The sequence below is a fragment of the Centropristis striata genome, chromosome 5 (assembly GCF_030273125.1).
Source record: "Centropristis striata isolate RG_2023a ecotype Rhode Island chromosome 5, C.striata_1.0, whole genome shotgun sequence".
NCBI classification, from domain to species: Eukaryota; Metazoa; Chordata; class Actinopteri; order Perciformes; family Serranidae; genus Centropristis; species Centropristis striata.
This window is the reverse complement of record NC_081521.1, coordinates 28,364,716-28,380,679: the sequence shown is the minus strand read 5'-3', so window position 1 is coordinate 28,380,679 and position 15,964 is coordinate 28,364,716. Positions and strand designations below refer to the sequence as shown.

At 39.3% G+C, this 15,964-nt stretch overlaps 1 protein-coding gene across 1 annotated transcript; it reads right to left on the bottom strand.

The window, feature by feature from the left end:
- Positions 1-8,040: 8,040 nt before the first annotated feature.
- Positions 8,041-11,681, bottom strand: LOC131971024 (uncharacterized). The gene is made up of 4 exons (XM_059332292.1): positions 9,746-11,681; positions 9,111-9,266; positions 8,832-8,924; positions 8,041-8,476 (listed from the first exon to the last, which is right to left on the bottom strand). The coding sequence occupies exons 1-4, from the start codon at positions 10,382-10,384 to the stop codon at positions 8,168-8,170; spliced, it is 1,197 nt and encodes a 398-aa protein (XP_059188275.1). The 5' UTR covers positions 10,385-11,681; the 3' UTR covers positions 8,041-8,167.
- Between the last annotated feature and the right edge of the window lie 4,283 nt (positions 11,682-15,964).

Below are 15,964 nucleotides of genomic sequence, written 5' to 3'. Positions count from 1 at the left end.
ATGTTTAAACATGAATATATTTTCTTTCTACTTAAAAAAATAATAAGCAAAATATGGCAATATTTAATATTCTGTTTTATTTATGTTTTACACAACGTCCCAACTTTTTTGGAATTGGATGGATAGATAGATGTTGTGATAGCTGCTGTTAGCCTCCAGCTCTTTTGTGAATATGGCCTCAGACCTTTAAGTTTGTACAGTGCTCTGAAGGTCCTTTCTGAAGTGGTCTAAACAGCATAAATAATACTCTGCTTGCGTAAATGCAGACTGATGTTCAATACTACTTTAAAAATGTTGACCCTGCTCTGAGTCTAAACTGAGATTTAGAAGTGGTCTTAACAGCCCACAGACTTAACAGATAAGATTCACTGACACTCAGAAGAGGTTTAACAAAGATGACAGGACCTTGTTCTGAATGGCCATGAACATTCAGGAGTGGATAGGCTCAACATCCACATATTAAACCTGTATTTATGTCCAAAAACACCTGTTCCATCCATGTGACGGTGAGATCCAACAAAAAACATAGAAACCTCCAGTTTTAGATTTTAAAGGCTGAAAGTCTTTTTTTACTATTATTCATCAAGACAAACTTCTTTTCACCATACCTGCTGTTTCCCCACATATCATACACAAAGATAAATCTTTATTTTCTCAACTGAACGAGAGCTGCAGCTTGACTCAGAATTGCTCTGACTACTTCATCATCTCCGACACCCCCCCAACCCTCCCCACTGAGCCTGTTGTCCCACCTCAGTCAGGTTCAGTCATGGTCATAGTGAGTCACCAAAATACCAAAAGAGCACAGGGAGAAAGTGAGATTTTGTCAGGCTGTGCTGTACAAGAATGCCACTTTTTATCACACTTGGCAGATGCAAAGCCTCAGCATGCATCATACGTGCAACAACTTCATCTTCACATGTGTGCGGGTGACCTATTACACAAAATCAGTCAGATGTGATGGTGGTGCAAAGATTGGCCTTTAGTCATCAAGAGTGAATATCTGAAATCCCAGCTAGGGACCCCTACAGGCTGAAAGGCTCATTATAATAAATAACAGCAACAAATAGGATGCAACAAACAACATGTGACCAGAATATCCACAGTAACAGTGGACCCTGAATGTCCAAAACTGATTTCACATAAGAAAATAATGATGATGAAAAATAATGAATAAAAGGGACAAAATGAAATAAAACATTCAAAGGTCAAACAAAGCTGCATGGACTGAAGAGCTTTCTAATGATACATATAACATAACGACATAAATAAATAACTTCCCTTGAACTAAACTTTAAGAACCTATCTCAATTAAGCACTAGTATTCTTCCTCTGGCTATCATGATTACTCTACTGAAAAATATTTAGGAAGAAAATTAATTGTGTGAGCCATGTCTGCTTCTGTATTGGAATTATGTAAAAGTTGCAGTATGTGATTCTGGAGTCTAATTCTCAGGTAAAAAGCCCATAAGAATGGGCGAGTACGGGCCTGCTCCACCTGCTGGTAGGTTGAGAAGGTTGTTATCAGCCCATTCCATTTCCGCTTGCTGAAAAACGGCTATGTTTAGTTAAAAGGCTGCAGTTTCCTTATGATTACGCTATGGAACTACAAAATTGTTTCTGGTTAGCCGTTACGGGACGACATGAATACAAGAAGGGACATAGTTACATTGGTTATGTAAATATGTGATGCACAGACGCTAATTGGCGTTACTTCAAATAACATTAGGCACGTTTCCATTAGGTATTTTTCCCTCTAGTGAGTTGCTATGGGTGTGGCTTGGGAGAGAGGATCCGCCCAAGATCCACCCAACTTCACCGGTTAGCGGCTCAGAAAGTACCTGCCCTGGGTAGGTACTTTTCTTAGCCTCTACTAACTAGTCGATGCTGATTGGATCGGTTGAGGCGGGATATGACGTGAGTAGAACTCGACACAACCACAACAGCGCCATTTTTAAAAGAAATATGCAGAGCAGACTAAGATGAGAGAAGCGAGAACAAGAAACCAAAGAAGAGAAGACAATGGACAAAGGAAAAAAGAAAGACCGCCGACAAGTGGGTTGACTGTGAGGTCTGTTGTCAATGTCGCGTCACTGAAGTCACGGTCAAAAAATTGTTGTTGAATAAGAACCACATTAGTGTCCCAGAACTATTTACGTCACATTCGAACTCCATTGGTTAGCCGCTACAAAAGTACCTGTACGAGAAAAGAGGCCGAGGGGAACTAACTACTGGGCGTAGCCAAAACACTCAGCCACTTTCCAAAAAGTACTCAAAAAGTACTCAGTGGCAACACACCTTTTGTGGACTTTTGTTTTGACATGGGACACCAACCCCAGCCATGTGGGTGAAAATCCTGGTTTGTTTGATCCATCCTCTCTCCCACCCACCCTAAGAACGATTTTTCGTGCTTTATACTCCGTTTCCTTGTCTCTCCCTTCACTCTACAGTCTGTAAAGTCTCTTCCCCCATGGCGTCGTTCATAATTACTTACAGTCAGTAGGGGACGTCGTTAATTTAGCTGCCTATTGAATGGTCTGTGATGACCTACTGGCAGGTGGAGCAGCCCCATACTTGCCCATACTTATGGGCTGATAACGGCCGGTCAATCGCCTGATAACATTCGAATAGGGTGCATGGTCGCAGTATTGTGAACATCAGGCTGTTGTCATTCACTGTTAGTAGTTATACCTACAAAATGTAATGCACTGAACACTGAAAAATGTAATTGTTGCGGCAAGCTGGACTTTGACGCTACTTTAAGAGTCTTCCACCATCCCAAGATGAAGGGCAAAATACAGTTTCAACAACAAATCTGTAGAGTCTAAGTTGACCAGGAGACTGTGTGTCTACATGAAGTAACACTGAGAATATCATAGAAAATAAAATCGAAAAAAGGCAATACAGAATGGGGAAAAAAACAGCAGAACTTCCCACTTAAAGAGACTCTATAGAGGTATCATGTAATGATCATTGTCCTCAAACCGTCTCATTAGTCGAACAGCACAAAGAGCCCAGAAATGGACCCAGTCTTGTTCATCATGGTAGGAGGTTTATAAATGCCAGTTGAACAATGCAATCAGCTGTTTTCAGCTGTTGTCGCCCAAAGCAACATCCGATATGGCTGCCAGGCAGTGTGCTTTGTCACCTGCACAAAGTGCATAAACATGACATGCAGCATGCAGTAAGGTTTGTCTTTCTTTAGCACACACTGTAGCAGGCAGATTAGTGTAAATACACTGTAACAAATGTGTAGTTTGAAGACAATCGCTTTGTCATACACTGCTACCTGTTCATGTTGTTAGCGAGTAGCAGCAACTCATGGGAACATAGGGAAGTCTCCTCTTGAGGATATTGATTTTTCTCCCTGTGAATGTTAAATGTTTATTAAAAGAGTTCAGCAGCGGCAGGAGAGGCGGGGTGCCCACAGGCTATATCCTCTTCCCTCACTGCTCCCCTCACTCTCTCTCCCCCACCACCATCACTTCATTCTCTCCCTTTGAGCGAACACAGATTGACTTCAGGACAGCCCAGATCCGCCTTTTCCTATCTATCTCCAGGAGCACACTGCCTCGCTATCGTCATCGCCCTGATGTCCACTCTCCTTTCGTCCACACAGAACTTTGATTACCTTTTCTCAGCCCAGTGGCTCTGAATGGCTGGACCCAGCAGGTCAGGAGTCCAACTAACAATACAGGGGAATGGGGGGGAAATAGTGGCGACAGAGAGAGCTCCTGCTAGATTCACTGTTCGCCATCTGCGACTTGTTTTCTTTCAGCTGATGGAAGATGACTTCTTTCTCTCTGGCTGAGTTCTCTTTCAGCCAGGCGGGATGAGATCAAAGAGGCAGGAGTGACAGCGAGAGTGTAACTCACTTTTGGATTGGACTTAAGAGTTTATACAGCACCTACTTAAACACTTTTTTTTATTTTCTCTGTCATTATTGAAGCAGACAGGCAAGGGCAACTGCAGACCATTTCATTTTTTTATTGTCTCTAGATTCATCCACAAGTTGAAAAAAACTTACATTTAAGCATCCATCAGGAGTACCCAGAATATACTGTTTATTCTAGTTTAAATTTTCTTACAGTACCATAAATGCGGTCTCATAGGGATCGATTTAAAATCAACAAACCATCTTCTTATATAACAAACTCTACAAGTATTTAATTTCAAAATAAAAGTACAAACTTGACCCTAGTTTCAACTGAAGGGGGGTAAACGAGATCAAAGCCAGTTCTGATGTTAATATTTTAGAGAGAGCGGAGAAGAGAAATTGCACTTTGCTAGGAGCCGTAAGCTTTTCTGTCGGTTTTGTTCATTGTAACGTTTGCTTCTCATCCTGGGGGATGATAGAATTAAGCAAACTCAACTTACACACTTTGATGCAACAAATCCTTAACATTGCATGTGTGTGTGCATAAGCTTTATGAGACTACGGGAGGCATTAAGTGGATGTTGAGGATCCATGTAAAGATGCAAATAAGTGCCTTCAGATCAAATTAAAATGTTTTAATGATCAATAATCCTGACGCTTTATATAGATAAGTATATCATGCAGTCAATAGAGAAAAGAAGATGCATCATTTTCTCTGTCAGTCTGCTGCGCGTCTCCACTGGAACTATTTCACCATGTATCATGTTCCATTATGAAATTAATTTGCTCCGTCTGACATATTCCCATCCAGATGCTAATTGCCTGCAGGCAACAGATGAGGTGGCACACTGTGATTATAATCACAGATAAGTTGGAGATTTTCATATTTTGCAGACAGTGTCCCGCCAGCTTGACCTTTCAGCTGTTTTCATGGGACTACCCTGTTTATGATCAATACAGCTGCTGCCCTGCTGAGGATTGGGCCCTGTGCTCAGAATCCTGTTTTTCTCAAACGACCTCCTTCTTCTGATGTAAGTACAGCATCATCATCATCATCATCCTCATCATCATCATCATCGTGAGACTTTTAGTGCTGCTTGATGTGTGTTAGGAGGCTCTGCTTTTCAAGCATTTCCATTTTTTTATTTATTGTTTTGCCCATATATGAGAGTCCACACATACTGTATTGTGTAGGGCTGTACCATATAGATTGAACATTAGGCCACACTAATTAGTAATTATCAGTATTATTATATTTGAAGAATTAGATTCAGAGGTGCCTGCAGAGGATTGTTTCAAACTTGTGTGATTCATGAGCATTGTAAAGTCAAAAAGTCAAAATCTATTCAAACAAGACAAATTCACATATTCTGTTTCAATCTAAATGTTTTGGCACTTAACCTTTCACCCCAATAACAGCGGTATAGGTTGTCTGTGATAGTAGTTTATTATGACTCATTTACAATTGTTGTGAGATGGTGAACTCCAGTAGCAAATGATGGGAGCCAAGAAGGAAGTCAGGTGATATAGTATAAAGACCGACAATGTCTTCACAGGGTAAAGTTGGGGTACATGGACAGGTCAAATAAATACCAGGCAGCAACTTCCCAGTCTGAGAAGTGAAGCAAATCCAGAAGTGCCTTCAATGTGCATTCTTTTAAAAATCCAACAGGGATCGCCAATGGTGGTTGAAAAAGAACTCCGGTCCTATCTATCTCAATACAAAATGAGACAAATTCTCACTTGATTTATTACCTCAGAAAAAAATACTGAGGCAAGATTATGGTCTCAATCGCTAGTTTCAAGTCTTCTTCAATACAATATTATGTTAAATGTGTAAAAAATGGTCCCATTTAGAAGAAAATAGATGATAACGAAGCCTATGATTTGGGGCATGGCTACTTTTGATTGACAGGTCGCTAACTCCGCCAGCTGTCAGTCAGGATAGAAGCAAAACAACGCTTAGCCATGGCAATGTGTACATCTAAATAGCTGTGAACCTGTTTGTCGTTATCTGTGTTTTCATCTGAGAACTTCGACCCTTTCACCATTTGTTTTCAGCTCATTTTGGTTATTTGAAAATGTCTTGTGGGTGTTCAATTTATCGGTTATGTAGTGAGTGTTAAGAGGTTTTTATTAGATACACCCGTCCTCACCTCTCCAATCCAAATATGGTCTCTCTAAATTTCAAAAAACAAAGATGATGATACACGTTAAGCAAGATGGCGACAGCTGTAACACTGAACTCGCGGAGCCCACAAACCAACTGGTGACATCAGTGACTATCCATTATTTATATACAGTCTATGATAAAATCATGACTTTGACCCTGGAGGCTGTTGTTGCTGTCCCACACTCAAAAAAAAAAAAAGTTGGATTTACTTAAAAATGTTGTTTCAAGTGGTTCCACGTAACTTTGTTAAGTAGATGTTAATAAACCTGTTTTCATACCACTTACTCAATATATTGAAGTATACTGTACAACAGTGACTTAAGTGACTTCAACTTAACTGGGTTACTTTCTTTTTATGCATGAAGTCTAAATTAAACTTATTTCATATGGTTAAGTTCAGCGAATGAACTGGATATACATTACTGCAATACATGGTTATTGAGTCAGAGTAACTTGATGTGGTTAAGTTAGTCTTAATTGAGTTTAATTTGTTCAATTAAAATGATAAAAATAGAAAAAAGCTGTTAACAGAGGGGGAAATAATCACAACTTTTCTCCAAACAGCACTTTTATTAACCACTCAAAGCAGCCTGTTATACAAAAACACTTTTGAACACTTGGCATAAAAATGCTTGTACTTGCACATGTATGATTTTAACATAACATTGTAAAGTGCCATTTTTTAATTTCAATAAACATATTGCAAATAAATTCAAACTCTTAGCTCCAGCCATGGCAAGGGCTATGCCTCTTGGGCAGGGGTCACATGAGGTTGCCAGAATCTTTTAGGGCTGAGAGAGGCAGTTTATAACAACTGAAACTGCTGTACATGTAATTTGACAATCATAACACAATGACACATAATCATGCCACAGAAAAATCATGACAAGAAGAACGCTCAAACAATCTTTACATCAGCAACAAGCAGTATTTGGTCCCTGGTCAATAGTTTGAAACCACTGCTTTAGAGTCCCATTTGAAACTTCTACCTTTCAGGCACAACAGTAACAGTAAGAAAATACAAAAAATGTTAACAGCAAGTCAAAACTATAGCTGAAGTAGTCAAAATAACAAAACCATTTCAGCGCAATAATCCGTGTATCGTTCGTTCCTTCCATTTTCAATTGGTAATCAAAATCAAATATTGAAAAATTGGTTCTTTTGTCATCCATTATAAAATAAAATAAAAAATGCTTGTTTTTTCATATTTCAATCTTTGGCTCAGATCAAAAATAGGAAATGGAAAAACGGGAACCAGGACTGAATTTGATTTTAATATTTAATTAGTCTGGTTTACTTCACCAGGAAGTTTGACTGTGGTCCAGTGAGACGCCATTCGCTTCTCCGTAGTCAAACCAGCCGCCCCTACATAATGTAGTGACCCGTATTGTGATATTTATGGTAAATTCATTGAAACTGCTCAAAGCGAGCTGACATGAAGGATAAACACTTTACGGTCATTCTTTCTCACCTTTTTTCAGTATAAAACTCTTACCAGCAGAGAGGAGATGAAGTGTTAGCTTTACATGAACACACGTCAAATAATTAAATTGTGTCGGGCCGAAAATGTATTTGTTGTGTCGACGTGCGGTTTTCAGTTTTCAGAATAAAGTGTTACACAACCTGGCCAAAAACCAGATAAATATGGAAATAAAAATTAATTGCATGGTATTCACCGAACTGTTCACTGTGGTGTGTTCATGTAAAGCTAACACTTCATCTCCTCTCTGCTCAGCTCGCTCTGAGCAATTTCAATGAATTTACCATAAATATCACAATATGGGTCACTACATTATGTACTGGTTTGACTACTGAGAAGCGAATGACGTCTCACTGGACCACAGTCAAACTTCCTGGTCACGTTAACTAGACCAATTTAATATTAAAATCAAATTCAGTCCTGGTGCCCGTTTTTCCATTTCCTATTTTTGATCTGAGCCTAAGATTGAAATATGAAAAAAACAAGCATTTTGTTCGTTTTTTGTGTTATAATAAAAAAAACTGTACATTTTTTATTATTTGATTTTTGATTGCCAATTGAAAATGGAAAGAACGAATGATACACGGATTTGTAATAAATAGCCTCCAGGTCACAACACTGTCACAGCTTCATGCATTCATTCCAGCAGTTTGTTTTTGAGTACCTGGATTTTGGTTGAAAGCCTGTGTGTATCAAGCTCCATCAGGATCTTTTGAATGAATTCAAACGTGTACCTGAGGTCAGTTGGATAGCTCAGGTTCAGGTCGTAGATGGTACCGAACAGTAAGGCACAAGCAGTGGCGACATCTTTGATTTCAGAGAGCACCTGTACACCTTCAACGATGATGCCCACATCTTCTGGAAGTTCTGCACTTGGATGTTTTATCACATAGATGCCGATGACCGTCTGGTCCAATTCTCTCTGGGTTTCATCAGGTGTCTCACTCTAAAAATCAGACAAAAAAGAACATAATTTAATAAAAAAAATCTCCCACTGAAAGCACATTCACATGAAATTTGCACCATTTTAATAGAGGGTATGCACAGGACGTCACGGTACTCAGAAGTCCTTCACCACGTTGAGGGATGTTTGATTTGCCACTCAGTCCGAATAAAAGGAGCGTTGCCGAGCGAAACGTGACGTAAACGCACACCCTCTATATTCACCTTGATAACTGACTCCACTAGTAAGTGAAGTCAGTTAAATAAAAATAGGTACATAAAAACATTTATGAGAGCATATTTAGCGCTGTGTTCAATGTTGAATGAAAAATCACTTTAAAACAACTGATAACACATACTCCGTATTCCTTCACTAGCTCTTTGGGGTCTTCATTGAGATACAAAGCTACTGCTTGGAGGCTGCAAGCTCTCCTTGTTTCGATGGAGTCGTTCTGGAAACACAACAAGAAATACACTGTATAAACAAGTCACTGACATCAGATATCAGTTGGCCAGCCGGTCTTCATGCAGAGGTCACTCAGACATTCATAAAATAGTTAACTACAGGTGCACTTGCCAGTAAGCAACAAGGGCAGAGCAAATAAAAGTGTGAGTGTCGCAGGTAATTATACACACACCTGGTCAATAACAGCAATAATGTCTGTTATTCTGCGACCTGCTGCTCCTCCTTTCTTTCGGAGCACTCTAGTCAACTTGTCATAGTAGTGGTCCAGCTGCGACATAAACTTTGGGATGAGTGGGATGGTGGTTATCCGCATGAACTCAGCGCTTACCTAGGTACATGTTTCAACAAGACAAAAAACACAAAGTACAGAAGATTAACACACAACTTAAAATTTACAAATATATAATTCGAAACAGGTTTAGGTACTTTATGCAGAATCTAGCTTTAAAGTTTACTCAGAACTAGGCAATAAGTACAAAATCAAATGTCAAAAATATTTTTGACCAATTACCAGAAATATTAAAGTTGTGATACTTCTTTAAGGAACTCTAAAACTCTAGATTTGGGTTAGGTTTGCATGAGATGGTCCTGTCCCCTCAAGCAGGGGCTCTAAGGATGAATTAATCCCCTCTCATATCTTCTCCTGATTAGTGACAAATGAGCAAGAATTTGAAAAGAAAACCTACACACAGACCTATCTTAATTGTTACAAATAAAATTATACTTAAACCTAAACTATACCACATAGGCCATTTCTGTACATGAAACAAAGACAATTTACTTTTGACCTGCAAATTCAAGACTTGCCTCATGTTCTGTAAAAAGAGCCGGCCATCTACTTTTGAATTCTGCGATGAAGGGCATGCTTTGAACCACTTCATACCGCCGATGAGCAAAGGTTTTCTCCATTTTCTCTTTTATCACCTGATGGTTGTTCCTTTTCTTGATCTCAGATAGCAGTTCCATGCGTTCCTTCTCAAGACTCTCTCTGTCTTGCCTCTCTGCCTTTGACAGCTGCATCTCAACTTCATAGGAGAACGGAGGAACAGGGAAGCTGCGTGGCCAGCCTTGGCTTCTTAGTGACGAGGTTGGAGATGAGGTTGAAGTGGTTGACTCAGAGGATGAAAGTATGTCAGTGTCTGCAGAGGAATCATCCATCCCCTGAAAAGGTGTGAATGGCATATGACTGGGTGCCTGTGTTGACTGCTCACTTGGTACAATCACTTTTACTGTTCCTTTGTCTTGGATATCTGTTGTTGAAGTAAGGTTCATAAACTGGTCAAAATCATTGTCCATGTACTGCAGTCTGAACTCTCCTTCAATTCCACACTGTTTTTGAATCTCAAATTTAAGACTGTCCACAGAGTCCGGGATTCCAGAGGTCAAAGTGAGCTTCACACAGTTATCTGCTCCAAGGACAATCAGAAGCTTTGCTGGAGTAGACATCGTGCGTACCTTTAAATCAGACTCCTACTCTGAAAGAGAAAGAAAATTAGTATAAAACAGAGCAGAGCACCACTACAAACAGGTTATTGTGACATCTTTACAAAGTAGGCTAAGTCATAAGAGTAAGTAAACCAAGTTTGTTACCCTGTGTTGCACTATATGAATAAAAAATAAAAGGCTTTGTTCTGTCTCCACTACTGTCCAACTAAATCAACCAAGAGCTAAAAGGTTTCATTAAACACTGATCAGGTAGATCTTTCTCAACCCTTGCAATTTCTAAATTAAAATGTATTTCAAATACACACAATTCACTTTATATATAAGACAACTTTTAAACTGTGAGATTTGATTTTTCACTTTGACAGAGGTATGCCAAGCTACACGAGATTCTAACCAGTATCAAAAGAACCAGTGGATGTACAGAGGAGAAAAAAAGGTATCTAAACATATTGTGTAAGTTTGTGTTAGTCAGAAAAACTACTACTACTTTATTACCTGAAGAATGTATGTATCTTTTCAAAGTAACCATCCGGAGAGTGCCAACTTTGTAATCACAGAGGGGGTAACGATCCACAAGTTGACTCAGTTCAATCACACAAACATCCCTTGGAGAAGGATCCAACTCGAAGGATCTGTAGTGTTCTCTGTACCATGAGCTTAATTTTTTTACTATGAAGGCAAGCCCATCTTTTAAAACACACATCTGCACAATTTCGGCAAAGTCTGGCAGTCCACCAACAAATCCATGCACTATTATCATGCCACTTCTGAAGTTGATGCCATCAGCAGATACATTCTGTGCTAGATTAACAACAGTAAGATCAGATGCTAATTTCAGTTCTATAGTCTTAGATAAATGTTGTTCTTTTGTTTCAGTTTCTATATCACTATCAGAATCAACATCACACTCCCCACTATGAGCTGAATTACCAATGTCACCTTCTGCTAAATGTTCTGCTTCACTAGTGTTTACAATACCTACTTTAAAATCTTGAAGAGAATATGGAGTGTGTTTTCTATTTCTGTGGGACTTGAAAGTACCATAAATATTTGTCTGGAAACAGCAGCCCTGAAACATACAATTCACCGTTTCATGGCTCTTGAGATGGTTATATATGTGACTAAAATACTCTTGTGCTGATCCTATGCAGGTGCTTGTACACAACTGACAGTTAAATGTAGCTGAAGTAACACATTTTTCAACACTTTGATTAATATGTGACCTGCTTAAATGACTATGAAGAGCATTCCAAGTTTTGAATACACACGGACAATCAGAATAAGTGCATGGGTATGGGTACCTGTGGCCAAAATTGCCATGAGCTAACCTGTAGTGTTTTAGTAGATGGACTCTTGTTGATACAGTTGTCCCACAGTCTTTACAAGACCACATTCATATCTGTTGAAAAAAAGAAAGTGATATTAGAATCGATCACATATTTTCCAACGTGCATGCCCCTGCGGGAGAAAAATTTGTAAATTTTTAAGTAAAATGCATCAATGTTGTGCACTTTGAGAGTAAAAATGAGAGCAAACACATCACATTAGATTTTCAAAGTCAGGAGATATGTGTTTAGCAACAGGAAGTAATTAGATCATTACTCACAGTTTAGCTTGTTGTGATCAAAGCAACATTAATTGTAAGATAATGTTAGCTCGCGGCTACCAAACGGCATATGCAACAGTGTGTTTGGACCTTGGTAAACCAGCTCGGTATATTCAGTGAGGGTGAATGCGCCTCATGTCTTGGAGGAGGACGGGGAGGGGGGTCGGTGTTTAGACTGACTGGCGGGTCACAGACACTCTGCTGAGCAACGGCAACACAACGCAGTGGAACTTTATATACATTTATATAAGTGTAAATGTACTTTAAGTAGCTTGAAATGTGACGTTAGCGCAGCAGATTAGACTAGCGGGCCGCCACAGTCCTTGTAATTAATGGGAAATTGCATGTGCGTTGGCGCATCGGGGCAGAACTCCGCTGCGCGCAATACAGAGAGCAGACGAGAAATGTAGGCTACTCACCAACCATGAGGGGACAAAAATGACATGATAAATAAGCTAAATAACACAAGGCTAGTTAGTTTGTTCGATAAAAGGACAAGATATAGACCTGTGCTATAGGAAAGGTTACCTTAAATGGCTTCTCTTAATAAAATAAACTTGATCTTCAAGGAGGGGGGGGCGGGGGGGGGGGCTAATATAGTGGTAGGGGATACACTAAGAATAATTGATTTGCAAACTGCCTAGATGCAGCCACAGTTGCCGTTTTCACACATACTAGTATACAGTAATATATATATATGTGTATGTACACAGAGCTGCTCATATTGCTTAATAAAGAAGCCGCTCGCTTTCGACTGTAGCCGCGCTAACGACGCTAACGACGCTAACGGCGCTAACGGCGCTAACGGAGCTAAATGGTAAACCGATGTGGTAAATTAGCCTATTGGTGCCATGACTTACTTGCAGTAAAATGCCGTGACTTACTGGCAGGAAAAATGTTTTTACTTACCTCTATTTGGAGGATGGCTGTGGATGTGTCCAGGGTGTGTTTCTCCATGTGCAATCAACAGGATAATGGCGGATGTAATAAAAACTCGCGTGATTTTGAACGAGATTAGAGGGGATGAGTGGTGTCCTCAAAGGGACAAACTAGCTACTACTGCTTTCGGTTTTATTTAATTTTTACATGACAGAGTTGAGTAGGGGTAACCTAACACAGCCAAGTAAACCTGACATTGCATATTTTTGCTTTCAACCAATACAACTAACTTAAGTTAACATTAAAAACTTGTGGTTCTTGAGTAATTCAAACATAATACTATGTTTTATAGCTAACAACAGTGAGATTTCCTTTTTTTGAGTGCATGTGCAATCAAAAATAAATGTTGAGTTATTTCAGGTTAACCATCAGTTAAGTTACATGGTTATGTTACATGATGTCCTGTTATATCACCAACGTAACGTCATATACTTGTTTAAACCCAAACCATGATTTTTCCATAAACCTAACCTAGTAGTTCAGGTACCTAAATCTAACCAAGTAGTTCTGGTACCTAAATCTAACCAAGTACTTCTGGTAGCTAAATCTAACCAAGTAGTTCTGGTACCTAAACCTAACCAACTACTTCTATTCACAATGGTAAAATCGTGATCGTTTAACAATGTCTCCCAAGATGCGACCCTGCAACTGTTTTCCAACGTTAAATAAAACAATCATATATGTGGTTTAAGGAGTAATTGGCAAACAATCTATTCAGACGTTCAGGTATGAGGATGTGTTACTTGTACAGTTTTGCAACTACAAAAACCACAGAGCTCAATAGTATTCAAGAAGCACATCATCACAACAGTGTGCGACATCAGCACATTGTTGACACATGACAGGAGCTGTTGTAAAAGTACATCATGATTGCTGTTTTGAATATGTTATTAATGTCGATAAACTAAAAAAACACCCTTCATAACACATAACCTCCAGCAACGGGACATGAACACTGGTCCAGTTCAAACTGTAACAAAATACAGTTACTCACATAAGTTAGTCACATTAGTAATCCCATGACTTGCTTCCATTACTCCCCATCCCCATCAGAAAGTGGGCGATGATTAAGTTTATAGGTACAAGAGCATAATTTTCCTGTTCTGAAGCTGTGATAAAATATAATAAGCTGTAGTGACTCACTGTCCTCAATAATAGCCCATTATTTTTTGAATGACGAGTAAAAGAGAATAAATAGTTTTAATTGGTGCAGTGAGTTCAACTTCTAAAAGAACACGAGTAACACTTGACATGACACAAAGTCTCTTTCTGTCATGGTGGAGCTTTTAGCGAAAATGATGAGGATCGAGGAACCAATCAGTGCTCTGTTTCATTTCATGATGAGCTCATAATGGGAGCTTCATTAAGACAGACAGAACGCATGGACTACAGTAGACACACTGAGAGCTCCAGTGTCACTATAGTTGGAAAGTTTGAGCTTTCAAAGTCATTTCAGTAGGTTTCATCAGTGGCAGCTGGTGAGAACATTAATTGCCAATCAGTTGATCGTAGCAGTTTGCCGAGGTTAAGACCATCTCATCTACTTAATGTCATCCACTGCCTCTCCCTCCTCACATTGATCGAATGTTGTTTAATTACCAGCCGACTGTAGAGACTCAATGAACTATTAAATAACTTAATGATCTGGCACTTTCCCCCCCAATAGTTTGGATCCAGTGAAGCGTCTCTCTGCACATATTACACAAATGACTACCGGCGGTAGGTGGATCACCCTCATACTCGCTCCTGTATTCACACCAAACACATTGTAATTTAGTTGCTGTGAAGCACAGAGGCTATGTAAGCACCTCAGAGATAATAAACACTACAGAGAAAATTGTTATCCCAGATTTGCTCTTTTAAAGTGCTTTAAAAACACATAGAAGTAATTTATTTCTGCAGTGTTGACTGCATCCCCAGAGTGCTGTATCACCTGATTGAACAGAAACGTTGCAGGCTTTATGGATTTGTGATGAGATGACTGCCGTCGAGGCCCGTCGTGACCCACTGTGTCAACACTTACAGCTACTGTTTCAAGCCACCGCTACCTGCTTTTTCTTAACAGCTTAAGTGGAAAAGTTGTGGATTATTAAAGGCGGCTAAAAGGCAGCTGTAGTAAGTTGGTGCCACTGGAGAGATGTCAACCCAATCCGCTTGGAACCTGGAGAGTTTACATGGTATGCAGCACAGCAGCTGCCCTCCTGCCTGCCTGCATCACCATGTACAGTCACTCAATGCAAATGCATGAACATCTCACCATAAATCATTCAAACATCTCTCTGATCTCACACTGGACTGAAAGGGAATACAGAATGCACACATGTATTTAAAAGACCACACTGGCCATTTCCCATATCACATTAAATACAAGTTGTGCATAATGACCACTGCTCATTTCACAGCAATTAAAAGCTCTTTTTTGGTTTGTAAAAAACAAATGACCTTTGACCTTTTCATTGAAGTCATATTTGCAGATCACTGCTTCTGAGTTGGATTTTCTGTGTGCCAATTATGTGAATGTGCTTCTTTTTGACGCTATTTTAAACGAAACAATCTGCAGTATATTATTGCACACATATTCAAATCATGAAGCAGACTGAAACTAATTCAATTATATACAATTTATACCAATTATGTGAGTAAGTTTTATTGTTTAATGGAATAAGTTTTATTAATCTCCTGCTCATATAGTATCCCTAACTGGTCCTTTTGTTAAAGGAATTTTTTGGGGAAAATGTTTGGAAACATGCTTAGTCACTTTCCTTGATTTAGATAAGAAGATTGATAACACCTGTGTAGACATTACATGGAGCCATCAGCTTGCTAATTTAGCTTAGCACAGACTGTAAGCAGGAGGAAACAAGTTAGTAGTTTTGTCCCAAGCTAACAAAATGTGCGAACAGTATAAGCCCCTCTGAAGCTCATTGCTACTCAGTCATTAGCCTATTAACAATAACGTCATGGTTACCTGGCAACTGGTGTAGTCCCAATTAAAAGCAATAATATGTTAATTACTGTAGTGAAATTAAGCGGTC